Source organism: Anser cygnoides, chromosome 5 (assembly GCF_040182565.1).
Source record: "Anser cygnoides isolate HZ-2024a breed goose chromosome 5, Taihu_goose_T2T_genome, whole genome shotgun sequence".
Taxonomy (NCBI): domain Eukaryota; kingdom Metazoa; phylum Chordata; class Aves; order Anseriformes; family Anatidae; genus Anser; species Anser cygnoides.
In genome coordinates this window covers 42,431,568-42,459,400 of record NC_089877.1, presented here as the reverse complement: position 1 = coordinate 42,459,400, position 27,833 = coordinate 42,431,568, and the positions used below count along the sequence as shown (strand labels likewise).

The 27,833-nt window shown below is 45.6% G+C and overlaps 2 protein-coding genes across 5 annotated transcripts; one reads left to right on the top strand and one right to left on the bottom strand.

Moving 5' to 3' along the window:
• Positions 1-615: 615 nt before the first annotated feature.
• Positions 616-4,849, bottom strand: FCF1 (FCF1 rRNA-processing protein). The gene is made up of 8 exons (XM_048059726.2): positions 4,712-4,849; positions 4,534-4,601; positions 4,338-4,412; positions 4,101-4,249; positions 3,566-3,638; positions 3,064-3,151; positions 2,538-2,632; positions 616-1,253 (listed from the first exon to the last, which is right to left on the bottom strand). The coding sequence occupies exons 1-8, from the start codon at positions 4,712-4,714 to the stop codon at positions 1,205-1,207; spliced, it is 600 nt and encodes a 199-aa protein (XP_047915683.1). The 5' UTR covers positions 4,715-4,849; the 3' UTR covers positions 616-1,204.
• AREL1 (apoptosis resistant E3 ubiquitin protein ligase 1) lies at positions 4,729-26,857 on the top strand. Of its 4 annotated transcripts, XR_010831873.1 has the most exons (21): positions 4,729-4,856; positions 8,730-8,991; positions 10,142-10,201; positions 10,866-11,092; positions 12,438-12,675; positions 13,668-13,837; positions 13,919-14,099; positions 14,724-14,971; positions 16,688-16,765; positions 17,255-17,396; positions 17,799-17,920; positions 19,657-19,732; positions 20,117-20,226; positions 21,115-21,294; positions 21,451-21,576; positions 21,766-21,895; positions 21,983-22,041; positions 22,231-22,320; positions 23,318-23,493; positions 23,685-24,555; positions 24,672-26,857. XR_010831873.1 is itself a non-coding variant. In XM_048059723.2 (20 exons), exons 3-20 carry the CDS (start codon positions 10,186-10,188, stop codon positions 23,785-23,787), a joined length of 2,472 nt encoding a protein of 823 aa, XP_047915680.1. In that variant the 5' UTR covers positions 4,729-4,856; positions 8,730-8,991; positions 10,142-10,185; the 3' UTR covers positions 23,788-26,857. The 4 variants fall into 4 exon arrangements, 3 of the variants coding, with proteins under 3 accessions (XP_047915680.1, XP_047915682.1, XP_047915681.1); XM_048059723.2 differs by having other exon boundaries at positions 23,685-26,857; XM_048059724.2 differs by lacking the exon at positions 4,729-4,856 and adding an exon at positions 5,032-5,551 and having other exon boundaries at positions 23,685-26,857.
• Positions 26,858-27,833: the final 976 nt, after the last annotated feature.

Sequence of the window (27,833 nt, the reverse complement as noted above, 5' to 3'; positions counted from 1 at the left end):
ACAGAGGAACAGAGATCAGAGGAGCAAAATAAATTACTAAAAATAAAAGAGTAATGGGGAAGATATGAGAATGCAGAGCATGCCTTTGGGAGAACAAAAGCAATATAGCTTTGAAGTACTTTCTCCATTTCTCCATCTGGCTTAACCATCTCTTTTCCCTCACTCCTGACCACTTCCTTCCCATGTTGCTGCAAATCCTGCAGGTCTCTATGAGAGTTGCTTGATCTGCAGCCATTGCTCTGTTTTTTCCCCACCTACTCTGCTCCAAGCCCACATTAACAGCTTTCAATTTGACACTTCCCTGTACACACCGGTATCCTCCTCTTCCGTGACACCTAAGGAAAGGAATGAGACTTTGAAGTGCATAGGTGCCAAGCAATCAAGAGGGAGAGGTACGTCCCAGACCCAACAACCCTCATCATCACTCTGCCTGTAAGCAAAAAAGCTGGGCTGCTAGCTGATCCAGTAAAAATATGCTGCAAGATGATGCCATCATACCTTAAGTACAAACTCCACTGGTAAGAAGAGAGATTAAGAATGCACTAAGTACCTAAGTGAGGGTTAGAAGATGAACAAGGATACATTGAGTTTAGGAAACACGGAGCATGACACAACTTGATTTCATTCACTGTATTGAGATACAGTTGAATAAAAGCCCATCAACCCCAAATTAAAATTTTTCAGACCACTGGTCCAGAGGAGGCAGCCTACTGGTGTAGACTTGACGGCTTTTCTTCAGAATGCAGATTCCAATTTCCTTGTGGGACAGATGTGAAGGAGTTTCTCAGGGAAATACTCATGCTGCTGCAGATGGAGAAATAAGAAACTTCTAATACTTCTGTGGTTCCATTCTCAGTCATAACTGGACCATCACCAATATTTACTTCAGAATGCTGAAATCACCTTTTTGAATAATCCCAACATGAAAATGAAGAGGGAGTTAGGCATATTCTTGGCCGTAGAGTCCTCTTGTTCCCATATCCTTCTCCCAGCTGTAGGTTATCAGGTGCAGTCAGAACAAGGATGAATAAAAAAAGACTCCTACAAATAGCTTTTTCTTAGAAGGTCGAGGCTATGAAATCAGTCCAGTATCACCCACAATCCTACGAGCAGAGTCCCAGCAAAAAAGAAAGCAGGAGGGTTGGGAACAGAAGGACCCTTATCCTGGCTCAGAGTCCTGGCATTCATGGCTTGGCTGGAGAGCTTAGAATCGAGGAGCTCCATAATCATCTGGCATCCTCTCAATATTGTATCTGCAAAAGAAAGAGGGAAAACCTATGCAGACAACCTGCTCCATACTGTTCCCCGCCCTGTGCAGCAAAATGCTTACAGGGAGACTGAACAGCAAACAGCTTAGTTCCATTTCTATCTGCAGCTCAGATTGTCAGAGGGAAAAAACATTACTTCTGAGAAAAATGTGAAGACTTCATAAGATCACCCCCAGACTTAACCTCAAACCCTTTAGAGCTCAGGCATCTCAAGAAGTCACCATCCCCAGAAAAGGAAAAAAAAGGTGTTTTTGGTAAGATCTGCGTTAGGCTTTAGGAATAGACCCACTGTGGAGAACGAAACTTTGTCCATTCGACTTGAGATTCATGGGCAAAATGAGTAGGGGCAAAGATGTTTTGAGGGAAAATCTCCTAAGTCACATTCTAGTTTCGGATCGGTTTAAACTCCACCTATTTATAGCAATTTGCCTCCTCATTTCTGACATACTGCTCTCTGTCTGAGTATTACCAGACTCTCCACTGTTAGCACACCTGCCTCGCAGTGTCTCTCCCATCTCTAAAGACTTTGTTTTCTCTCCACATCCCATTTTTTCTCCCTACCATGCTACCAAACATATCTACCCTACTTTGAAACAATTTGGCATAGGTTCTATGCAAGATAAAACTTCTGTGCTGTAATTATGTACAAGAGATATTAAAACACTGTATATGACGAATGTGAGTAAACTCCTCTTACTCTAGGCTTTACAAACACTTTGGAAGGAACAGCAAACAAACTTAAGCAAATGCTGTTACAGTAGATCACTGCTTCTATTGTATATATATATTTAAAGAAATATTAAAGCAAGCCAATACTTGCACATATGGGAAAAATCTGTTGCTTTGAAATTGCTGCACTAGTGTCTTTCCAAGTTGGTTTGATTTTTAGCTAAAAAGCAAATTCAGTTTTTTAGTGGAGGGTACACAAAGTTTCCAGATAGAACACGGAACAGGAATGTTTCCTCAAAAATCTGTAGAATGCACTTGCCTGATAGCCTTGCTGCTGCTGCTGCTAAGCAGAACTGGACTATGGAAACACTGGCCTCAAGGAAACTAATTTTCCAGATAAAAGCAAGTGAACATGGAGGCTGCAATAAAAGTGGGTCTGCAACTAGTCTCTTCCCAGATGCAGCTATACATCTACTTTTGTGTGAACACTAGGCCCTTTAGTACAACCTGTGCTATAGACAGTGCAGGAGAGAAATACATGGCAACAGAGTCCTTGTCAGACAATGATTGTGCCCGGCATCGACATCAGAGGTCCCTTACCTGTGCCTGGAAATATACATTATAGGCACTCCTGGGATTTTTCGTATTCTCCTCTTGAGCTCTTTATCCACTGTGGCCACTATGTAGCACTTGTGCTGAAAAGAAGAAGCAAGTCAGATTCGTTACTAGTGAAATGGCAAACATAGACAAAGCCAAGCAAAAGCTCAGTTCAGTTAGCTCAGTAAACACAAGAGGGCTGCTAGTGCCTAGTGAGGCATTTCTAGGACTTGGTTATTCCGTAGGCATAACATCCTTCTGCTCACCAAAACAGATTCCGAGAAACATTTAAAGGCTGTCCAGCCTTTCCAGCAGACAACTTTCCCATCCTGGATGCTTCTTGATGTTGTTCTATACAAGAATGTTTAGGGAAGACTAGATACTCCTCCAAAGAAAGTTGTGCTAAGGACTGAAACTGCCCCTTTACAAGACTTTACAGTTACTCTGCATAAAAGTTAAGTCATCAGTAACACGGTTCAAGATTTTTGGTGTGTTAATACAGTATAGGAATTTTCAGAAACATTAGTACCTGAGTGACTCTTTGTACCAAGCAGTCATCAGCATAGGTTCCTTTGTGCGTACACGGCAAGCGTTCAAACCGAGGGTCCTTGGCAATTCTGTGGGGATACGTACATTCAGCATCACGGCAATCAGACCAGTAGAAGTGTACAGTAATACCATATAGAGGAACACAAATACTTCTTTCTGTGATATGCAGCATGTTATACTCAAAACAAGGGCTTAAGGTATGGAGCAAATGGTACAGTTCAGCCAACTGAAATGAGGAGCAAAAACAGCAGGCGATTTGTCTGGCTAAGTATTTCTTAGTACTTGTTAGTTGGGTTCCAAGATCCCCACAATGTTAAGCTCTTGCTGAACCTGTAATACTGATCTCATAAACCCAGAGAAACAAAACCCAGTTCAAGACCTAAAATCCCTCTAGTACAATAGCACCATCATGGCAAGCCCTTTTCATTTCTTTATATCAGAATACTAAGTTCTAGAAACAGACAGGAACACCCTGCACGTACCTTAATGCCACGCGATACCTCTGTCCTAACTTCTCAATTTCAGCCATTACGCAATCTGTGATACATGGAATACCTAAATGCAAAAAAAAAAGGCAGCATTAAAAGTCTGTATTAGAACAAAACAAGTTTTCTTTACAGACCTCTACGGTATTGAGCACGTGCCCCGGAACAGTTATCTGGCATGGAACTCTGTAACATATTTACAGTTTTGAACTGCTAAGAGCTGGCAAGCGAAGTGATGAAATGTAAAACCACTGAGGAGTAGTCTCACAATGCCACAGATATTTTTTAACCTACTAATGCTTTACTTTTGTTGAGATCAGCGTTAAAGACCACTGTCTGATTGAAACCAAGGCCGGTTCTGGGGTTACCACAGGCCGGTTCCAGAGTTACCACAGGCCACTGAGAATGAGCTCCGTGAGCTCATTACAGCACGTGGCTTTTCAAGACTTCTTTGTCCTCAGCCAGGGGTGCGAGGCCTGAATGCACTGCAGCGCTACGGGGTCCAGAAGCGCCGCGTGCGGCAGCCACTCACACTTGGCGTAGAGGCAGTCCATCATGGACTGCACCAGGTCCAGCTTGGCTTTGATGGAGAAGTTGATGAAGTTCGTGTCAACCAGGATGTGGTACGGAGGCCCGAGCTGCGTGTTGTACTGGAAGAACAGACAGGACGGATGCTGGGGGCTGCGGGGAAGACGAGGCATTCGCATCAGTCAGCTGTGACCGAGGAGAATGAGAAATCTTACACAAGTGGGCGAAGGAAGGCACTTACACCTCCCGCTCCTTGATGGCGCTCGGGTCCTCCTTCTTCTTCTTGGCGGCGGCTTTCGCCCGCTCCTTCTCGTTGCTGCAAAGAAGCAGGGGCACCGCTGGGGGACGGCGGCACCGGAGGGGCCCGAGCGGGGTCCCGGCGGCACCGGGACCGTCCCCGCCGCCGTCCCCGTCCCCGTCCCCGTCCCGGCACTCACATGCGCTGGTCCCGCAGGCTGATCATGCGCTTCATCACCGCGTACTTCCGCGCCTTCTTCTGCTTCCCCTGCAACGAGACGCGGCCGCCGTGAGCGGGGCGCGGCTCCCCGGTGCCCCCGGTCCCCCCCACCCCCCCCTCCCGGTCCCCCCCACCTCCCCCTCCCGGTCCCCGCTCACCATGCCGCCACCCCCGCCGCCACCGCCGGTAGTTCCGGCGCCTCCGCCGAGCGTCACCGCGTCCCGCCCCGCCGGGCAGGGCCGGCCCCGCCGTCACTTCCCGGGGAGGCCGCCGGGAGCCGCCGGAGCGGAGCCGGAGCCCTCGGTAACGGCGCTGCCCGGGGGTGGCGGGGCCTCAGCGGGGCGGGGGCTGCGGCACCGGGGGGTGCTCCCCGGCGGGGTGCTGCGCTGGGGGAACCAGCTGGTGGGTGCCAGCCCGGGGTGCGGCGGGAGGGAGGGAGCCCCACACCGGGTGCCCCCCGTGCTCCCCCGCTCGGCCCGGGGTTACGGAGGGCTCCTGCCGCCCTCCTGGGCTGGTGCGGTGCGGTGAGGCGCGGCGTGGCCTGGGCTTGCCGTCCGCCGGCCGAGAGCTCCTCCAGGGAAAGCGGCGAGCTGCTGGCACCGTGCTGCTTCGGTTTGAGCTGGCACCCCAAACAAGGAGCCTGGGTGCAGCAGCAGAGCTTTAACCTGACCCTTAACATCTCCTCTGCAGGTGTCGGGGAACGCTCTCAGAGCCCTTGGGCTGGTCTTTGGTGCCTGGGTTGTAGGGCCCCGTGCGGGGAAGGGTGAGGTGGGCCTCGCTGCTCTTACCTCCCTCGTGCGCGTTCCTGGGTCAGCCGGGACCCGTAGCTGCCGGTGTCGGACAGACACAGCCCGTTCTGGTGCGCGGGTCAGAAAAAGTGCCTCTGCGGCCCACGAGCAAGCTTCTTCCTGAAGAGCTTCCTCGGTGGAAACGTGCTTGAGGCTCCAGCAGTGAGGCTGCAGGGAGTTCATTGAGGAAACCACGCTCTTGCCATCTGGGTAATGGACCAGACCTAACTGCTGGGTGAAGAAGTGAGGTTGGTGGGGCTCTGCCGGCACTGCTGGGTGACCTGGGGGGCTCAGGGGGAGGGCATGGTGCAGGAGGAAGGGGGACATCCAGCTGGCTTGCTCTGCTTGGGGAGGAACGCGCAACCCCAGCGACTGCTCAGCTGGGCTGAAAAGCCCTCGGGCAGCTGGCAGAAGCTTCCCATATTTATTTATTTTTCTGTTGCCAGTGTTTCATTGGGATTGTGTGTAAATGCGTGTGTGATAAGTGCCAGCCCTGAAGAGAGAAGGGCAGGTTTGTCTTGTATGGACCTCTGTCATTGCACCTTTTGTCCTTGATGGCTGATACTGGAGTCTGCTCCGTGCCTTTTGAGCTGACTCCTCAGTCTGCTGAGCGTGTGTTTTAAAGGGAAGTTCCCATCAGCGTTTCTGTTTGTTCTTTTGTGCACACTTTCATTAACTTGAGAAAATACCAAGTCTTTTCACTTGAAGGAGAATTGCCTTGTGTGTGGCATGAGATGTGGTGGTGGATATTGCACGTGTGGATGGAGAGGATGTCCCGCTCAGACGCAAACAGTGCTTTCAGCTTGAATTCTCTGAGGTAGTATCAAACCACTGAAAGGTTTTTAAACCATTTTTCTTCTTAATGTTGGAGCCTCTCAAGGGAGAGAAGAAAAAGAGTTAAATTTATCAGTGCACCAGGAAAACTCCAAGAGGCATAGAAGATTTTTTAGGAGCTTAGTAAATCTGTCCTTTATAGCGTGCCCCCAACTGGCCCTGTAGCTGTAGCCCCATAAATGTGCCATCACTGTGTTATAGCTCCCTTCTCTGTACAAACACACTGGTGCTTCTTCCAGGAGATTTGCCTTGTGTTCCTTTGGCTTTGCAGAAATAGTAAAGCAAACAAAATTTATTCCTGTTACTGGCCTTGTTTTCCTTGCTGCCTCGAGAGAAGCAATGGCACTAGTATTGTTTATCTTGTGGTTCCATGCTGTCTCTCCTAATTGTGCAAGTGTTTCTCCTTGAGACAAACCAAAACGAAGCTTTACGAATCCCCATTTTCCCTGCAGATGGCAGGACACCATTGCTTGCCGTGTCCTTGGATCACGATCTGTAAGGTCAATTCAGCAGTTTTTCAGCCCAGCTAGGATGGCACCTTATGTTGCAGCGTTTCTGAGTTAGTTCCCCAGATTGTGGCGGTTCTTAGCGCAGGTTCTATTTTAATTTGGATCTGCATTCTGCTAAGCGAGCGGCAGCCTATCTTGAACACCAGCTACTAGGGGCTAGGATCTTTACCCAATGTTTCCCAGCTGCAAGAGCATCCTTAAAGCTGCTGCCAGCGTGTATGCTTGAGGGAACTTGGTTGTGCCACAGCCTCTTCCTCTCTGCTGGCCTCCTGACTTGGCACCTTGCCTATCGCTTCACGTCGAGATGATTAAAAGGAGAAGCTGCTGGGCTGATTGAAGGAGACAGCTTGCTGGATGCAGGGGGTTATTCTGAAATTCTGCAGCCCCGACCAAGAGGCTTTAGCTGACTTCAGAAACCCTTGTAGTTGAAATTGCAGGTCCTTCCCTCCTCTCTTGAGAGAGGCTGTCGCTTGTAGCATGCTTTTTCAGAGGGGAAAGAGTTACGGGTTGAGGTAGAAATAGTTTGAGTAGGTGAACCCACAGTGTCAGTTCTGTGTTGATGCTTTTTTGGTGACCTGAAGAGACCGGTGCTGTAAAATGCAGGGACATCTCACAGAGTGCAAAGCCGTGGTAAGTTTCTGTGAAATTCCTCAGCTGTGCCGGGAGGAGGTGCGCACCTTTTACCGCCAAGCCAGGCAGGAGCAGAGGTTCAGCCAGGCACTTGTAGCACAGACAAGTGAGCATTAAAGACTGTATGTTTCTGTGACACTTCGGATATATATACTGTGAAAGAACTGAAATATCAAAGAAATCGCTAATCTGTCATTCTAAGTATACAGAGATAAGAGTTTATAAACCTAGAGCTTCCTCTAAGAGGATAAATAAGAACTTGTGCCCCTGGGGACTGCAACGTGTTCGTTCAACCAGAGGAAGGGAGAAAATAGCTGAGTGGGTGGGACTTTCCCTGAGGTGAGGGGGAGGAAAAGACAGCGAGAGTCTGACTTCTTCTGCAGCACCATCGAAAACTTGACGGCTTTCCTATGAGTTAGAAAGCTTAGAGCCCGAGTGGAAGCGTGCAAATGCAGGTGGCTCTGTTTGATTGCTGGGATGGAGAGCAATGAGACATCGGAGGAGGAAGGTAGGTGAGCGGGGAGCAAGGAGGCAGCGGCAGCTGATGCCGTGGTGCAGCAGGCAGGAGGAGCACGTCGCTAGCATCCCTGCGGGAGGTGGCACTCTTCAGGGAGCTGCCGTGGTGAGCCTGGGTCTGCTTCATTCTCACTCCTTTACATAATCTGTGTTCTGAATGAGTGGATACCAACTGTGTAGGCTCTGTGGCTTCTCTTCTGGCATACGTCCTGTTTTTTCTGTGGGCTGCACCAATTCTTGCTGTTAGATTTTATTTAAATCTCAGTACTGACAGTAAACTGTAGTTCCGTGGGTTGTGCTGCTGAAATTGAAATGCCTTATGAGCTAAACAGTTTTCTGAAGGCTTAAAACACTGGTGGCAAAAATCTATCTTATCTGCTCAAAGGTCCAAGAGCTTTCAGAGTTTTTTTTTTTGTTTGTTTTCCTCTTTCTGCTTGCCTGTAAGTAGTGCTCTAGACCTAGGAAAAAATAGGTTGTGATAACATGGGGCATTTTGTGTCATTTGCAGCATTTTTTTGGCCTTCAAGTGCTACCTGGTCCTTAGTGCTGTTCTTGAATAGCACACAGCTTCCTGGCTGCTCCGGGAAACCCAGGAGCTCAATGAAGCCTATGGGGGCATGTTATGGTGGTGTTTTTTGTTTGTTTGTTTGTTTGTTTGTTTTTCCAGTATTGAGCTTGCCAGTTTCAGGGTTTCATATGAATTGAGATAGTTACATGGAGGCTGGAGGAATGTTGAAGCCTAGCACCTAATTGACCTTGATATCTTCACAGTACTGTTTCTTTGGATTTGACATCTGGTTATACTTTTGCAGTGCACCTCTCATGTGTTTCTAGTTGCTAGATTTGTCCTCAGCAGCGGAGAGATCTATTTAACTTACATCTCTTTCTTCCTTTTCCAGGGAAGCTAGCAAACTACAGGCTACCAGGAGCAGCATTGCAGAACAACCTTTTTTTTGCAAAGAGGAAGAGATTGCTGTGCTCAGGTCCTCACCTTTCACCAGTGATTCTGTGATGCAAATTCCAGGAGTTTCATTTTCTGTGATAATCTTCTCTATGGCCTCTTCTTGCTGACGCTTGCCCCAGTGTTGGGCACAAAGAAAAAGGATGCTGAAGAATGGGTACCCTCCTTTTGGTTTTTAGAACATGGGCAGTTGTATAAAGGTACGTGATTGCTCTGACTAAAGAGGGATGGAGTGTACGTGGAGGGCAGCAAAGGGGATTTGTTGGGCTGGAAAGCGATGGCCATTGTGGCAGGATGTGTGTGTGTGCCTCATTTAAGCTGTCTGCATGCTAGCATCCATTGCTGCTGCTGTTGAGATGACCGATGAATAACTCCCCTTTTGTGTTCGTTTAAAAAAAAAAAAAAAGGCAGTTTGAATGCACAATGTAGCTTCTCACTAACTGACTGGTGACATGGTGAGCTATATTGTATGCATCAGTGTATGCCAAATCGTTTGTCTGATTGTCACACACGTTCATTGCTGCTGCTGCTGCTTGTTCCATCTGCCAGCTATGTCCTATCAACCAAAGAGCATGTTGTTGTTCTGGGCGTAGTCTTTTTACTACATGTTTGTTTAGCAGCCCCCCGGTGAGAACTCGATTCTAGATTGGGGTCTCTAAAAATTGCTGTCATCTTAACAGTGTGCAAAACCAAGGTTTTAGCTTGCGTATTGATCAGTGAGAGTTTCAGCTGAGAGGTTCACTTTGCAGAAGGGAGTAGAAAAATACAGGTGGACTGTTTTTTTCAGTTGCATTCGTACTTTCTGTACTAGAGGTGTAGGGTGCAAAAAAAAAAAATCAGCCCTACCCTAGGAAGACTTTGTTCTGAACAAATAGGGTTAGTCTTGTCCACAACCCTTTTATTCCATCCCTTTTTTCTAAGGTTGCTGATTGAGGGTCAATTTCTGTCCTTTTTGGTGGTGGCTCTGTTACGCGCTTTCGTGGTAGTGTAGAAACTTGTGACTTGCTTCCTATAGGTGTGAGAGTTTGGATGAGTGGCTTTCAGATGTTGTTGAAATTGGTGATCCTGCAAAAAGTAGCCCCTTATTGCAGAACCCAGAGCACACTGTCACTGGTTTCTGAGGATAGTATGTTGTCCTTTTAGATCCCTGAATTTGTAATGGTGACAGAACTGTTCCTTGTAGCATGCTGTGCTGTTTGTGTATTTCAGTCTTTCGGAATAATGCCTTAGGGATGTCGTTGGAGAGGAAAATAGATTATAGGTATTTGTCTGAGGAATCATAGATTAAATTTAGGCCAGTGTGTGTGAGGAAGAGTCATTGGACTGGACTTGGCCTATTTTGTGTTCTAGATGCAGCTGTGATCCTCGGCTGTGTGTCTCACCGAAGGGACCTGATGTTTTACATTATTGGTAAGTGAAGGAAAGGCTGCCACTGTATTTGCTGACCTCTCCATAGGCCTTAGAGGAATTTCTTGAAAGCCCCGGCTTTCACGTTAGCTTAGAGTCTACCTAACAAACATGAAGTTATTGTCACCCTGCATTGTGCCTTCCACCTGGCAGACTTGCCCCTTCTCCATTCTTCTTGTTCCCAAAGTCCTTCCATCAACCTCACTTGTAAGCCATTCCCTTACTCTTTCTCTTGAGAGCCAGTGCAGGGTTGTTGCCTCCATGATGCTTCTTAATCCAGTCTTAATGTGATGTGCAGGGGTTGTGTGGTTATCTGACTGTTTCCCGTAAAGGAATCTTTGTAGTTTTAATTTGCAACTCAGAGGGAATTTCATGCTTCTGTTGGGGCATCTGCTGGCCATAGCTGAGACTCGGTACCACCTTTACACACTTCTCCTCTAGTTGCAGTCATTTGCAGTGTTTCAGGGGACTTGTTGTTCTCTAACCTAACTTCTAGCATAACACAAGCCATAAATGTTTGCACAATAGCTTCTGCCTTAAACATCTAATTCGCAGTTGACTAGAATGTCATTAATAAAAGACATCGTCTTGGGCTGATGAAGATGGGACCTCAGTGCCAGACTCAGACGTGCTAGTGCAACCACCCTCTGTTCTCTCCTTGCTGCAGGTGGGATCACAGTATTTGTGGTAGCCTTCTTCTTCACCATTAAGTTCCTCTTTGAGCTTGCCGCACGTATAGTCAGCTTCCTTCAGCATGAGGACCGGGAACGCCGAGGGGAGCGAACTATTTATGACTACGTGCGAGGCAACTACTTGGATCCCCGGTCCTGCAAAATCTCCTGGGATTGGAAGGACCCCCACGAGGTGGGCCATAGCATGGCCTTCCGAGTGCACGTAAGGGAATATTTCTGTTTCCACGTACCTTTGGGGGCAGGGACAGAGGTCTGAGTTAGGGGTGGGCACTTCAGTTTATTTTTGAGGGTGGGGGACAGGGGAGAAACAAGCTGGATGTAACTTAAGAGTAGGAAAGCTATCTGTTCATGTCTTCTGCTCCCCTCAGTCCCAAAAGGCCAAATTTGGGGGAATGGAACAAGTATACAAATGAGATTGGTGAGGGGCCTGAACACTGAGGGTTTGGAGCTCTGTGGAGAAAGTTTGAGCAGGCTTTGTTGGGCTCCTGTGCTTTCTGCCCCACCTTCCCCACTCAGAAGGGTGTCAAAGTAAGAAGAAAGGTTCAGCTAGGTTGCCGCACCCATCCCTCTTGGGGAGGTGAGAAAACCCTTCTGCTTCTGGTGTTTGAGGAGCAGTTCTAACGCCTGGACAGGCAGTGAAAAAGAGCTGAAAGGAAAGGGACTTGTTCTGTTCCCGCTATTTAAATTTACCCCCTTCACCTCACTGACTCTCATTCATGGCAGCTCCAGCAATCTGCCGGTGCACATCATTCTCATCTCCTATTTGCTTAGTCCCTAATTCATCAGCAGTAGCTGTTGCACACACTGGTTCCTCTCCCTGTCAGTCAATACACGTACTCCTTCAGGCTCTGTATCCCCCCACTGTTTCATAGCAGGGAACAATGGTATCTTTCTGCTGATGGCAGGAAGGATTTACCCCGCAGGCCGCAAACTCTTGTTTTCAAGAGCTGCGCACTTAGGATTTCAAGATGTAATTCTTTTAATGCAAGAAAGTAGTGGTTAAGGTGTGCCAAAACTGTCAGCTGGATAACTTGTGATTGAGCTGACCGATTGTGTCTAACAACTTTTTTTTCATGCTGATGCTTCTTATCAGCATGGTAAGAAGCTCCTTAAGGTCAGCATCTTCAATATGTTGTTTTCTGTAATAACTCAGTGAGAGCTTCTACAGAGCTTAGCTGGGCACAAATGGACAAGACAGACTTGTTTCTCTGAAAGGACATGGCTTTGTTTTTTTTTTTTTCTTTGGGCAGTGTGTTCTCTTGTTTTTTCTTCTGATACACACTAACAGTGCAGAGAAGAAATGCCTGGAGGCATTTTCTTTTTGAGTCACTCATTTGAACCCTGGTAAAAAAAGAGAGAATGAGGTTGTTGAATGCCCCTTTGTGTCCTGTTGGTTCCGGAGAACATGGCCTGTGTGACAGAGCTGGCTGTTTCTATTCCTGTGCTGAGCTAGGGATCTTGCCCTTGTTGTCCCTTTGTTGCAAGGTGACTTGCTTTCTGTGCACTGTGTATTTTTGCTGACTTGGATTTCTCCATTTCCCATGCAGTTATTCTATAAAAACGGGCAGCCTTTCCCAGCTCACCGGCCTCTGGGGCTGCGAGTTCACATCTGCCATGTGGAGCTAGCAATTGATATTCCTGTAACCCAGGAAGTTCTTCAGGAGCCTAATTCCAACGTGGTGAAAGTGGCCTTCACTGTGCGCAGGGCTGGGAGATACGAGATCTCCATAAAACTCGGTGGCTTGAATGTGGCCTACAGCCCCTACTACAAGGTGTTTCAGCCAGGTAAGGTCTAGGTGGCCCTGTAATGATTCAAAAAGTTGATATGGAAATATTGGAGGCAGTTAGGTGTACATATTTCCAAATAAAATAGATAAGTGACAGGGAAAGGGTTACCCTTCACCGTTATCTTCTTGCCATGTGTAAATCTCAGCAATAACCTGTGATTAAAGCATACTTGTGACAACCAGTACGTGACAAAACAGAAGCTGCCTTACAGAATAAGTCATTAGTGCTTCTTAAACTCCCTAACTATTTGTGGCATGTTCTCAGTTTTGTAATAATTTCTTCGTGATCCATCTAGTACTCAGAGAATGCCTTTTGTGAAAGTAACCTGAACTGGAAATGCTGTCTTGATTTGATTCCTTTCCTTGCTTGAATACCCCACTCTATTCCTTTAAGCTTCTGGAACAGTTGCTACCTTTGAGTATACGCTTCTTTAAAAAGATTTCCTTTTAATCCTTTTTAATTTTTTTCCTTCTACTTTTGCTTTTTGACCCCCATCAGCATCTTTTATGTTTCGGACACATTTTCACTGAAGGTACCTCCATTAAATTGCATTGTGAATAGATACAAAGCTTGCTAGGATACCCCTTCAGAAAGGGGGAGCTCAGATTTAATTCGGGTATTCTTCAGGCTAAAGTTTGTTTGATAAACTGAATTTGCAGGTTTTCTTGGATGTCAGCTGGCTTGTCCTTTGTGTTTGCAGTGAAAGCAAGTTCTAGAGCTGAAGGTTAGAATGGAGGACAGGATTTACTTTAGAGGGCTGGTAATTGGGCTTGCTTTATCAGTATTGAGATTCTGACCCAAGGTGACCCCGGTACACCATGCTGTGCATTTTAGTGCTCAGATATGTTGATTTTTTGAATGTCAAGGCATAGAATATGTGGAGGTTTTTTTTATCCATTTTCAAGGGGATTGTGCCCCCAGTTGCTTTTCTTTTGTTCTTTGTAGCTGCACTTGGGACTCTGTCTCTAAACTGTTGTTGTCTACTTCAGGGATGGTGGTTCCCTCCAAAACCAAAATCGTTTGCCATTTCTCCACTCTGGTGCTGACCTGTGGACAGCAGCACACCCTACAGATAGTTCCCAGAGATGAATATGACAATCCCACCAGCAATTCTGTGTCCCTGATAGATGAGCACAATTACAGCCTCTCCATCCGTGAGGTGAGTGCAGCCCCATCCCTGGCTGATTGCTTCTGGGTGAGCTGAGAGAATTGCCCTCTTTATTGTGTGTTTTCTGTTTAGCTGGGTCCTCAAGAAGAAGAGAACTCTGACGTTGTGTTTGAGAAGTCTGTGGTGTCCAACCGGCAGACTTGCCAAGTGTTCTTCCGACTCACGTTGCACTGTAGGGGATGTTTCCATGCCTGCATCTCCTACCAGAACCAGCCCATAAGCAATGGTGATTTTGACATCATTGTTCTAAGTGGTGAGTCAAGAGCTGCTCAGTATTCGTTCTCTGAGTGTTCTCTTGCAGGATGCTACACACGTTGGTGTAGCAGAGCTGAATGTAGCATCTCTGCAGGCCAACCATGCTTAATCGCTCAAGGAATGCCTATTCATTTTTAAAATGCTAAATTAATTTGTTGCTGACAAGGGAGATCTCTGAAGGCTGATGTTCTACTCCCTCATCAGATAAAACCACGCATGCCTTGATACCTATCTCGGGGGGGGTTTACCTCTGAAATTAGGCAGTTTGTGCTGCTTGCTAGTCCTTGGCATCTGAGCCATACAGAAAGTGAGCTAGCAGTGTATTGTATATTGACCTGTATGGATGAAGATCACCATATGAAACCTATGTGCTTTTTTGTTGTTTTTTTTTTTTTTAAACTAGTCGTCTGAAGCCAAGACAGACAAACTGCTACCTTGTAATCTTTGCATACCACTCCTGTGTTCTCTTTATCAGAGTTTCTCTTCACCAGGTTTTCCCCTGGATGTGTAGCCTTCTGTTTTTTTAAATCATAATTTACTAGTTTGTTGTGTTCTGTGGATTCTTTACTTCTTGGTTCTGGGCTGCATTAAGATTTGCACAACTCTTATCCATTTCCTTCAGAGAATGAAAAGAATATTGTAGAACGCAACGTGTCCACCTCAGGTGTCAGCATTTACTTTGAAGCCTACCTTTATGAAGCTTCTAGTTACGCCAACACCCAGTGGCACCTTCCACCAACACACCTGAGCTCCTCCCAGCGCCGTCCTTCTACCGCAACCGAGGATGAAGATGAAGATTCTCCCTCTGACAGCCAAACTCCCGAGAAAGTGAAGAAACCTAAAAAAGTGTATTGCTATGTGTCTCCTAAGGTAAGACCACAGAAGTACCAATCCTGAGTGCATGTTCAAGGAACACAACGACTGAAGAGCTTATGAAGACCCTATGCATTGGCTCCAGATTTACATGCCTCAAATTTGGCTAAAAAAGTTTTGCCTGTGGTTAGACAGCAAACTGAGATTAATATTAAAATGCTCCTTGCAGCTTTAGGAAACAGTGTTTTTCTAGGTCTCATTCAAGCCTATTGGGAATCTTGTCACTGATTATTCAATAGACTTCCTTTTTGCCTTTCCTTTGCTCTGGTCAGGTCAGACTAGCAATTCCCTTTCTCAGTTTTTGATACCTCCAGACCTGAACTTAGAGGAAGACACTTATTGGATTTTATGGATTTGTCTTTCCTCCTTCTTGAATGTTGCAGGGAAAATAAAAGAAAAAAGTGGTCAGAGTATGAAGGCTAGATATATAAGTAGAAGGAACATGATTCAAGCAAGTCGAGGGAAGCTGAAGATTCTGTTGTAATAAGAATTTTAGCAGAAACAATTACCCCTTCTTATTGTCTCTGAATATTCAGAGAAACTAGAAAGAAAATTCCACTAAATCCTACTAATAAATTCACTTCGTTGATCTATTAATCTGAACGCATTCTGGAAAATGTGATAAAAGGCTAATCCAGAAATTCTTTTCCTGACAAAGAGAGAGGATTATGAAACAGTTGTAGGATGGAGGATGTTGCTAGAGATTTCTAGATCTCTGCAGCATTCAACACTGAGAACTGACTTTGAGTTGCTGGGTCCTGATGAGGTCAGCATCCTTTCATCCTTGTGGGGTCATTCTGGAATTTTGTAGTCTTTTCTGTTGCATTACTTGGTAAAGAAGATCCCCACAAGTGGGTACTATTGCAGGTTCCCTTTAGATGACAAAGTTATCGATGTGTTTCTGATGTTTGCATAATTGTTTCCCTGGATTTCTCTCTATATACCTAGAGCATCTGTCCTGTGCAATAGCTAACTGTTACTATGCTGTCATTTAAGGTGTTTCTGCTCATAATTGCTGAGTGAAGAAATGCCACTCAACATTTTTTCCAGTCACTGCAGCTAGAACAGACTTGTGCAGAAAATTAGTCTTGTGTTTTCTCTAAAGATGCTAAAATTTCATCTTAGCTTGCTCTCCAGAAGGCAACGGTTCCACAATTAGTAGCCATTTGTTCTGGCAAAAATACACTCTAAAAGAAACTTCTCCGGATCTCCTGGATTTAGCAATTACAAGTGCTTTTTGAAAATTGTTTGAATTGGTTGTGAAAATTAAGGGATTAAGGAAGTAATAGCAAGAGTTCTGGTAGAGAGAATCTGACTTTTTCCAGAATGTTTTTGTCAGTGCATTAGAATCTTGTCCTGAATTCAGCCTCTCAAGTGTACTTAATTTTTACCCTCCAATTAGACTGGTGATGTTCTACTGAGCACAGTGGCTTGCTGCTGTATAACCTGTATCTTGCTAGTATTCCACATGCATCATAAGTGTGCGTGGTACAGTCTTACTAACAAGTTGCTTAGTTCTGCATGCTGTTGCTAACTTTAAGGGTTTTTTATATATTATACCAGAGGAAGATGTCACCAGACTTTTCCAAAACCTGTCCCTGGGGTTAGAGGGAAGTCTTAACTTCCATGTTTGTCCTGTGCCTCAAGTGTTTCAGGGAATACCCTTAATGGATGTGTGACCGTTAACATTTTCTTCTTCTTGTGGTTACTCAGCAATTCTCAGTGAAAGAATTCTACCTGAAGATCATTCCATGGCGCCTTTTCACCTTTAGAGTATGTCCTGGCACAAAGGTGAGTCTCTTTCCACAAGAGGTGGTCCCCGTAACTGAGAGTCTGTCCGTTTTTGTTTTCCCTTTGAAGAGAAGGGCTTCCACCCACAGAGCACATTTTGTTGCATAAAATTCAGATTCTGGAATGCTGTAACAGTGCCTAAATTCAGCTAATATTTATGAGGAGGAGCCAGTTGTCTTACTCCTTTCTGCTTTTTGTTCCAGTTCTGGGCAAAAATCTTGATTCCTTTTGCATTTCTGTTGTTTGTTTTCTTCATAACCATGCTAAAATGCTGTGACTGTGTCCAGTGAAGCCTGTAGGCTAGGGAATGAGGTTTGAAGCAGCCTCCCAACTGGAGTCCAGATGCTTCGAAGTAGTGTTCCTGTTAACTGCGTCTGCATGGGTGAGCAGAGAGAGTCTGAGAGCGCAGGTGGTCTTGCTCTGTCTGCTGTACGCGTTGTGCCTTTTACGTGATGTATTAAACCCTTTCTTGCATCTTTTTGCTGCTAGTTTTCATACCTTGGTCCTGACCCTGTGCACAAACTACTGACGCTGGTGGTGGATGATGGGATCCAACCCCCTGTGGAGCTCAGCTGCAAGGAAAGGAACATCTTGGCAGCCACTTTTATTCGCTCTCTGCATAAAAATATAGGTAAAGGGCTGGGGGGTGGGTAAAATAGTTGAGGAGTTAGCGCTTGTCTGCTAGTTTTGTTTGGGAATGAAGACTGTGAGCACTGAACAACCTGTGATGGGAACTCCTGATTCTTGGAGTCTCACCTTCTGTTACTGGTGGTGCTTCCAGGGAATGTATTTCATCATGTTCAGCTGTTGATGTTTGGCTTTTCTGTCATGCTCTTTAAAAGTACGCCTGTAAGTATTTGAGTGTCATCGAGAATAACTGCAAACTGCCTTTAGAGTTCTGTCCCAGGTGTTGCTGTAACAAATTCAGCCTTGGACTGTAAAGCTGACCTGTACGGTTAGGTTTAGAAATGCCTTCTATAGATGTTTGAAGTGTTGGCAGTTCAGGCCTGACACAAACTGTTATTCTTCACAGGAGGCTCAGAGACCTTCCAGGACAAAGTGAACTTCTTTCAGCGAGAGCTGCGTCAGGTGCATATGAAAAGACCTCATTCAAAGGTCACGCTGAAGGTCAGCCGTCACTGTCTGCTGGAGTCGGTGAGTGTATAGGTCACTTCACTAACACCCAGTGCTTTCTCCATCCTTGTCTTCATCTCAGTGCCTAAAGAAACCCAAACTGATATGTGCCAGGGCAACCAGGTTAAAAATGATTAGTCCTTCTGTTTCAAGGCGGATGCCATTAGGCAGCTGGACACTGGAAAAAGAAGAAAGTCTTAAGGTAGCTCGTTTGTGTTCAGGTTTGGTAACAAGTGGGATGCTATGTTCCTCCTCAATGCCCAGTAAGATGAGGTCAATTTCATAAGTAATGGGGAAACTTCAGCTCTGATAATTTATTTTTTTTAAGGAACTTGTCAGAGTAAAGCAGGCCCTGAGAGATGTCTAGAGTAAATGCTTGCATAGCCTGTAAATGTAGGAATTCTGCTGGTCCTATTCTGTCCTCATTTTACACTGGGACCTGAGGCTCTGAGAGAGGCAGTTTATCTGGACTAGAATTGAGGACAGAAGCTGGAGTTCCTGAGTCCTTGCCTACTGTTTTTCTGCTACAGAGCTATTCAGTGAGGTGAGCTCTCATGTCAGGTATTAGTTAGCTGCACACATGGAACTATTGCATTGATAGCAGTGGTTCAGTGTGACAATAAAATACTGTGTAGAGTCCTTGTGTCGAGTCTTCACTGAACCTGACCTGAACTGATACATTCATATAATACAGTGCTTAACTGACATTCTAAGTACTGCGTACACAGAGCAGGCAGTTATCCTGAATTATTGTTTCCACATGTGTCTCCTAACAGAAATGTTATAAAGATGGAAAAACATTTCTGGGGAAAGCAGGACTGGCTGGGATTTCCCTTGATTTACACTCAGTAAATCTGTGTTTTGGAATATTTTCTGCACGTACAAGCTTGCAGTGTTTACAAGATTAAGTTTCAGTTAATAGCTTGATAGAAAATGACTTCATTTCTAACAGTATTTCCATGACTATTTTTCTTGCTATTTTGGAAATTCCTGCACTGTCATTAGCAGTGGTGTTACAGCCTAGTAAGACGAAACAAATTCAGTGCCATAATAATAAATGTAAGCTTTAATGTACAAGGTTGACAGGCACAAAAAACGTGACCAGTGTGTTTAGCCCAAAGCAGTGACTAGCATGATGCTCTAATCTATTTGAAGATGAACTAAGCCAAAGCTAACAGTATGATTGAGGACAGCTGTGTAGCGTTTTTTTTTTCTTTAATTGGAATCCAGAATCGGGACAAAGGAAGTTCTCGACACTTGGAAGACTGTTACTTTTTTGCTTCGTGACTTGCTTTAAGTATGAACTCAGTGAACCCTTCAAGCTATTTTTCTAATGCTCTCTGAAAGGTTCCTTTTTTAAATCTGACTCGTGGGCTGAAAGTGCTTTACAGAAATTGCTCCTACCCACAGGCATTTTAATGCTTCAAACAATACTGCAGCCTTGAGAGGGATATATCTGGGTTGTGCTACGACTATTGTTAAACCTCATACTGGTTCTGAGATGAGTTGTATTTATGTGCATAATGCTTCTCTGCTTCTCTTAATAGAAAACGAGGAATTGGCTTCTATGGCTTTCAACAATTAAGAATTAGACCTTAGCAGTTCCTAATTCTCAGTTTTATACTTTAGAGTACTAGATTGTGTTTCCTGTGTACTGTGTTGCTTAAATTGCCCATCCACATGAGCAGGATTTCGTATTGGTTGCAGGATGCCAAGCAGTAACAGCTGTTGCTATTTTACTTTTTTCTTCTTTTCAGTCTTTTAAAGCAACGCGAAATTTTTCTGTTTCTGACTGGAGCAAAAACTTCGAAGTGATTTTTCAAGATGAAGAAGGTGAGTTATCGTGTGAACTTATTTGAGGAGGAAGTGAAGGGAATGACAGTGGAGTTCTTAGTCTGAAATTCTGTTTTCTTGTAGCATGTCTGTCCTTTATGGCTTTCCAGCTCTCACTTTCTCACAGATGTTAGTGAATTATCCTTCTGGTGCCGTCTATCCCTACCCTACATAGGGACCTGAAGCTCCCTAAAAAAGTAAAAATGTGTCTATCAGGACTCTGTTTGGGAGCAGAACATAGTGTTCTGGCGTCCCTGTCTACTGCTTTCTTTTTGCTACAGAGCTGTTCATTGAGATGAGCTCTCATCTCAGGTAACACTGAGCTGCATGCACGAAACTCTTGAATTGATGACCCCTGAATGACTAACTTGTTTTATCTTGTAGCTTTGGACTGGGGAGGTCCACGCAGAGAGTGGTTTGAGCTCATCTGTAAGGCATTATTTGATACCTCCAGTCAACTCTTCACCCGCTTTAGTGATAACAACCAGGCCTTGGTGAGTCTGCAGTTTCCTATGTTGAATAGTCAAATCAAAACTCTGTACATTGGCTTGCTGCTGGCTAAATAATACTGCTGCTAAGTTGAGAAGTGTGCAACCTGATGCATTTATAGGAGGCCTGCCCAGTCACTTTCATTGCCTTTCTCAAAGCTTTGCTGAATGATCTTAACCCATTGAAATGCAAAAGAACTGGTTGGAGGAACAGCAGAGGGTTGCCAGTGCCAGTGAACATAGGGACTCCAAGTGTGTAATAATTCAAGTACATTTTTAAGACAGGTCAGACAGAAGCTTTAACTACTATGGTCATAGTGAGAGAACATTTGGACAGCTAACAAGGCCAAGTACTCACCCCTGCGAGGGATGGAAGAAGGAATCGAGCAGTGAATCAGTGACAATATGGAGAGATGGCTCCTGGTAGAGCTTGTAGGAGTGGCACATCCAGTATTGTCTTAGCTCAGAAGTGGGTGGTTGAAAATGATCAGAGGCTGCTAGCTTTAGTCAAAAGGAATGTTCTTTTAGTTAGGATGAACTTCTTAGCCAGACCTCTCAAGTCTTAAGTATCAATAGTTTTACCACCATACCAGTCAGCAGGGAAGGCTGGATTTCTGGAGAAGAGGAGGTGGCATCAGAGTGTCTAGAGGTTTTGTTGGGTCTGAATGTTTCAGAATCCATTTCTGCTCTCACACAGCCTCTGACCTGTGGATGTGAACCACTTTGTATTCTTCATAGGCAGGCTCAGGCATTTCATTCTATTGCTTGGCTCTGAGGATATTACCCTGAAGTTCTTTGGACACCTGAGAAATGCAACTTGGAGTGGTCCCATACCTACTGTTTGTGCTAGCCTTGTCTGGTACTCAAGTATTTCGTTTTGTTTTCTCTTTACAGGTGCATCCAAATCCAGTGCGTCCCACGTGCGTACGACTCAAACTGTATGAATTCGCAGGCCGCCTGGTAGGAAAGTGTCTTTATGAGTCATCCCTGGGAGGTGCTTACAAACAGCTGGTGCGAGCTCGCTTCACGAGATCCTTCCTGGCTCAGATCATAGGGCTCCGTATGCATTACAAGGTAAAGCTTCCCAGCATTGTATGAAGACTTGGTCTGGGGAAAGGATGAATATCAGTGTGGTTGAAAAATATTCAAAGTCCTCACTAGCAACGTATGTAATTTTTCCCCTGCCTCTTCTTTCTCACATTCCTTCCTTCTTTTTTTTTCCCCACTCAGTATTTTGAAACAGATGACCCAGAATTCTATAAATCAAAAGTTTGTTTCATACTGAACAATGATGTGAGTGAGATGGATCTGGTCTTCGCTGAAGAGAAGTATAGTAAAACGGGACAGCTGGAGAAGGTGAGGAGGCAGTTCCTAAAGATGGGACAATTTAACCCCTTCTACCTGTACCAGAGGGGGCTGAGAATTGTGTACTCCAGAAAACTGGGCTTACTGTAGGTGGTAGCAAGGAAGATTTATTTTTTGTGGGAGTTCAGGTTTGAGGAATGCTGCTGGTCACACTCATGTCAAATGTTCTCCTGTTTTCAGGTGGTTGAACTGGTGACAGGAGGAGCTCAAGTACCAGTAACCAATGAAAATAAAATTTTTTACCTGAATCTGCTTGCACAGTACAGGCTGGCCAATCAGGTTAGGGAGGAGGTAGATCACTTCCTGAAAGGTAACATGCTCTCTGCTTCCCTCTCTTTTTTGCCTTTATGTCCTAGGGGCTAGCACTTGATTGCTCTTCTCTCTTTTTTTCTTCTAGGTCTTAATGAATTAGTTCCTGAGAATCTACTGGCTATTTTTGATGAAAATGAACTTGAGGTAATTGGTGGCTTCCTAAGCATCTCTACCCTTATTTCCCCTCCTCTCTGACAAATGAAGAGCTTTTGGATCTGGAATAAAGCCAAAATGTTTCTTTTTTAAGCATTTTAAGCATTTATAATTTGGACAGTAGCTTTGTTTTCGTTTTCTGGTCTTCTGTCCATCTGACTGCAGTCTCTCGTCTTTCAGTTGCTTATGTGTGGTACTGGAGATATCAGTGTCTGTGACTTCAAGGCACATGCTGTAGTGGTAGGAGGATCTTGGCACTTCCGTGAGAAGGTAGGTGAAAAGCTTTCTCCCTCCTGTTTGCTGTCAGCAATTAGCCCAACTACAGAAGCAGGCAGCTTAAACTGGGAACAGCTTTCTTGGTTGGAAATCAGGCTTACGGAAGGACAAACTGGGAGATCTGGGAGTCAAGAGCATGACTACAAGCATTATGAAATAACGTTCCCCCAGAGTGTTAACCTTCAGCCTTGCTGAGTAGAGATTCTTAATCAGTTGGAAGCAGGAAAAATCCAGCAGCCACGTTCTTTTTAAGAAGAGCCAACAAAGCCCTAATTAAATGCAGTACAGCAGGACATCAAGAAGAAATGGTGGGAATTATTGCTAGTGAAGACTTTCATGATAGTGTACTTATCTCTAAGGGATGCTTTAAGATCATGATTGCAGCCCACATGGAGCGTTTGGAGTTCAGTGCTGTGGTAAAGACTACTGATGTAGTAGCCTAAATTTGTGCCTTGTAATTGTTCCCATCCCTCCCTGCCTTTCCCGGTGGGAGGAGTATGGGAATGGAAGCAGCTTCATTTAGAAAAAAAAAGGAAACTGCCAAAACACCCAGGCTGAAGAGAGACTGGGAGTACAACGTTCTAGCTGTAAACACTGGGATGGCTCCACCTTCCTGCAAAAGTATCAGAGGATGTGGAAAAGCAAAAGGTTAGCATAGTGCAAGAAGCAAATGAGCTTTCCATTGTAAACCTACCTGGTTGTCTATACAGGTATTTCTAAAAATAAATAAAATCTCTGGGGAGAGCAGAAGTATTTCAAGGGAAAGGACTTGGTGGGGAAGTAGTGATGTGAGACATCTTTTAAGAAGAAACTATCTAATCCTTGTTTCTGTCACACCTGGTAAAACAGCAAATTGTGACTGTAAGTAAAGCGTTAGCTTGCAAGATCAATTGACTCATCTTCTTGTGACCTGCTCGTATTTTATGTATTTTATATATATTTATGTTATGTATGTTGAATTGCTGACCTTACTTTTACTGTTGCCTAACAGGTCATGAGGTGGTTTTGGACTGTGGTCTCCAGTTTCACACAGGAGGAGCTGGCCAGGCTGTTGCAGTTCACAACTGGTTCATCCCAACTGCCCCCGGGAGGGTTTGCTGCACTCTCTCCATCTTTTCAGATCATTGCGGCTCCAACTCACAGTACTTTGCCAACAGCCCACACTTGGTAAGTGTCCTGGAGGAGTAAGATTTTCTGCATTTGGGAATGCTGTGGGCATGACACTGGCTCTCTGCGGTGGGCAAGCAGCGTGTAGCATGCAATGTGTGGGATATGCGTGTTAACCCGTCACAAATCAGCTGATGGGGATGGTCCCCTTTCAGATCTAGCCTGAATGGGATTTTTCTTTTGTCTTACAGTTTTAACCAGCTGTGCCTCCCTACTTATGACTCCTACGAAGAAGTGCACAAGATGCTGCAGCTAGCTATCAGCGAGGGTTGTGAAGGCTTTGGCATGCTGTGATTTTTTTTCCCCTTTCCAGGAGACCGTTCAGCCTCCTGGCTCTTTGTGGCAAGACCCAGGTTCACTCCATTACTTGTTCTTCCCTTCACATGGGTAATGAAGGCAGGGCAAAGACTCTGTGTAAAGGAATTTGTCATCCAGAAGATGTCATGTGGCCTTTCCGTATCTCAAATATGTCATCAAGACCTCATCTTTTTCCTTTCCTTCATTCTCCCTTTGGTTCAGTGTGAAACAGCAGCAGGAGTGTGGTGCGCTCATCAAGGAAATACTGCACAGGATTTCCCTGCACCCTGTACGCCCATCCGTCTGTGAGAAGAAAAGTACATGAGCAGAAGTTGCAGGGAGGTGCAAGCAACGTGCTGAGCTGCCTTGATTGTAGCTCTCAGGGAAGAAGGGGGAAGACCAGTGTGGAGCTCTGCTGGAAACCTGGTTCACGGGAAGCCCTAGTAACTTCCCATGTCTTGGCTCAACTCCCCCAGTGATGCTCCCCAACAGCTCATCCAACTCCATCACTCACGAAGGGTGCAGGGTTGTCCCTCCTTCCAGCACCTGTCCCAGACGGGTTTCTGGTTCTCCTTCTCCATCTTGCTCCGGATGCTGCTATCCGTCACCTGTGCTGCCGAGAAAAACAGGCAGTACCCCTCACTGGAGGGAGCAACCCAAAGGGGAGATCAGTCTCATCAGAGCACAAGTGCTGGCCCTGACAGTGATTCTGTACTACCTCCACCAGGGTCCAGCAGCTGAAGCGTCCTTCTCCAGCAGCAGCTGGTAATGAGCCTTTGCAAATGAACTGGAAGAGGAGTTTCTCCTCCACTGAATGTTTCTGATTAATGATGTTGCACAGGAAGCTGTCCCATGCCCTTGCCTTCTTTTTCCTTCCTCAGGAGAGAGGGTATGGGCATGACTGTGATCCCTCAATGCTGAACACCAATGCCTATCCCACGTTCACCTTCAGGGTATGTATGTGATGTAGGAGCAGTGACAGGTCAGTAAGCAGCTACAATGTGCGCTGGTCTTGTGTTTGTCGTTGGGGTGATGGTACTGGGCAGAGCATGGTACCTCCTCCCAAGCACACCACGGGGTTTTGGCTTCTACCTCTGTCATGCAGCAGCCTGAGGCTTCTCTTTCTTTACTGCATTTCAGGCAGAGTTTGCAGAGGGTTGTTGGTGCCTGGAGAGCAGCTGGCTTTCTGTCCTACCTACCTTCTTTCTTGAGCTCTCCTTTTTCTGCTGCCCCGTTCAGGGCTGCTGGCTTTCCAGCACAAAACGTTAATTAGAACTTCACTCGGACGATCACTCAACAGCCTGCACGGATAGTATGTCACACCCACCACTGGCTGGCTTGTGGGGAGAGGAGTGGGCAGACCAGCAGGATTAGGGTGTGCCAAGCTGGCAGTCCGTCCAGCCCTTCCCAAGGAAATAAAGGGAACGGGAGTCTGGGGATCTTGATAGGTTCTTCAGTGAAGCAGAATTCATGAAGATCTTTAAGTTCTCAGCAGTTTCTTAGTTCAGGTCAGGAGTCATAGGCATGCTGGCAAGTGTGAGAAACCTGCATTGCTGCTGCTTGCAATGTAAGCTTTCACAGGATTGTGGAATGGCTGGATTTCTTCCAGAAAAGAGTCTCAAGCTGGCACCCCTGAGCTAACTTTAGAACACCACATTAGATAAAAATTCACTTCATCCTTCGCAGCCCCCTTCTGTCCTCAAGCTGATCCAGGCAGACTTCTGCACAGTAAGAATTTTTTAAGATAACTATATTCTTTTCCCAGTGTAGCTTAGTTGAATTGACTGGGAATTTGGGGGAAACATTCTACATTTAGAAAATGTTTCTGTTAAGGCAGCATCTTAGCAATTCTTGGTCTGAGTGTGCTACTTCTGTACAGAAAGATATAAGCCATTTTGGTGCCAAAAAGCAGCCAGCTGAGCATTGAGACTACTCAGGGGGATTTCTTTGCCCCGTGAATTCATTCCATCACTGGCACTGAGATGCTGGGAGACCGCCAGCTTGAGAGGTGCCACCACTGCGCTCTGACAGGTCACTTCAGTAGTGTCTGTGCTCACCTTTCTAGTGCAGTCTCTGTTTTGTAGGGTCCTAACCTTTGGGTGGAGAGCACAGTGCTGTTTTTTACACTGTGGATGGCTTCCATGGTCAGTACAGGTGTGGCTGCTGTGTTCTCTGCACCACCACTTGACTGTTTTCTCCAGAGACTGAGAAAAAGGTGGCGGTGCTTGGCTTGACTCCTGTTTGTTGGGAGGTGTAGCCTGGTGCCCTTCCCACGTTGCAGCCCTGTCTTGCGGTCTCACCTGGTGAGAACATCTCCAGACTCGTAGTTATGGGCCAACTTTGCCAATGACATCTTCCTCAGGAATCCTCCCTTCTATTGCGCTGGACTTCTTTACTCTGAGGATGAAGTAGCTGGACATTGGGCAGTCTTCCTCTGCTGGAAAGAGCTCCTTAAAGTTTCTTATTGTATTACAGCCAGCACCCCACACTTCTCAGTAGCTGTACAGAGCCAAGGAACTTCTCAACACAAGCGCAGTCAGAACTGTGATGAGTGCAGGTGCTTTAGTCAGTTAAACCCATCTCCATTGTTTCCACAGGCTCCTAGGTGATCCCGTGTTCCTGGGATCCATCACAATGTTTCTAAACTTGTCTCTAGCTTTATACCCTTAAAAGTGTGTTCACTTTTTATGCTGCCCTTACCACTGGCAGCGGGGATGCGCTCTGGTCATATGTTTCGTCTGACACAGGCTTGTTACTTTTCTTTTTATCCCTATTTATTCCCACTTGATAGAGGCACTTCCCTAGAAGGCTTTAGGATCCTGGTACCGTGTCAAGCAGGTTCCACGTTTCCCGAAGCTGTTTTTAGGTGCAGAGGGTCTGACTTCAGCCTGCACCTGCAGACCATGTTGCATGTTTTTAGAAACCAGGAGCTGTGGATGATACAGGTCAGATTCTAGTTCCCTCTGTTGAATTGCTGGCAGAGTTCAGCCAAAATTTGGAAGCCTGTGGTTGTAGTAGCTGATTTTGTAAATAGTTTGTATAATAAATAAAATATTTTAAAAATGCTGCCTCGTTGCTCAGTGTTCTTTCTGGGCTGTGCAGAGGGCATCAAGCTGGCTCATGGTGTCCATGGGTGAGGGGCTGCTTCAGGTCTCCGGGCCTCTTGCTGAGGCTCCCTGCAGAGGGGAAAGGGTGAGCTCTGCCTGTGGCCTTGCAGGGTGCCCAACTGAACCCAGGTCCTGTGAGACCCAGGGAAGAGGCAGCGTTCTGCACCAGGGCCCGCAGACTGCTGTGAGGCTTCTGGAAAATGGGCACAAGCAACTGGTAAAGCCAGAGGGTATTTTAAGGAATCCTATATGTACATTAAGAACACAGTTGGTGCAGTTAGGTTTTAATCTCCCTGTGTACTACCTGACTCTGAGCTGCAGGTGTTGATGCTGCTTGTGTTTCCCCTTACTGCCAGGAGGGCTGGATGAAAAGAGAAAGAGGAGATGTCTGAGACCTTTGTGTCTTCTTAAGTTTTACAAGAGGCTTTCAGATTGCAGGGTGGAAACAATGTGTGTGCAAGTGCCTGCTAACAAACAAGTTAGTAAGCTTTCAGCTGGTAACCTTCAGAGGCTGTACTGAATTGCTGTGATTCTCTGAGCTTGAGCCACTCCCAGCTCAGATGAAAAATGCTGCATTTACCACTAGTTTTCCTTGGACATTTTTTTTTTTAAGATTAAGAATTAAAATCTTAATTTTTAAGCTTGAGTAAATTCTGCAAAGTATTTGTGTCTGTTAGCATTGCTGCCTATGAAGCTATGAAAACAGCATTTCCTGAGCTGTACAGATATTTAGCCCATCTTCGGACCGCATAGCATCGGCTCTCTACATGTAGTCCAACATGTAACTTGGCAGATGCTATTAGAGATTGTGAAACTAGCATCTAGCCTTGATTCTGGCTGTCAGGCCCTGAGTGCTGGCTAAAGAAGAAAGTGAGCAGTATATGTGAGGTTTGGGGATTGCCTCTGGTGTTGTACTGGGTGGTGGCATTATTTCGA

Excerpts from the sequence above, each read along its gene's own strand:
- FCF1 (XM_048059726.2), bottom strand. Across the intron at positions 4,413-4,533 it reads AGCCTGCGGGACCAGCGCAT|CAACGAGAAGGAGCGGGCGA; the intron begins GTGAGTGCCGGG and ends GCTTCTTTGCAG. Across the intron at positions 2,633-3,063 it reads TGGTACAAAGAGTCACTCAG|CACAAGTGCTACATAGTGGC; the intron begins GTACTAATGTTT and ends TCTTCTTTTCAG.
- AREL1 (XM_048059723.2), top strand. Across the intron at positions 12,676-13,667 it reads CTACAAGGTGTTTCAGCCAG|GGATGGTGGTTCCCTCCAAA; the intron begins GTAAGGTCTAGG and ends TGTCTACTTCAG. Across the intron at positions 16,766-17,254 it reads GAGTATGTCCTGGCACAAAG|TTTTCATACCTTGGTCCTGA; the intron begins GTGAGTCTCTTT and ends TTTTGCTGCTAG.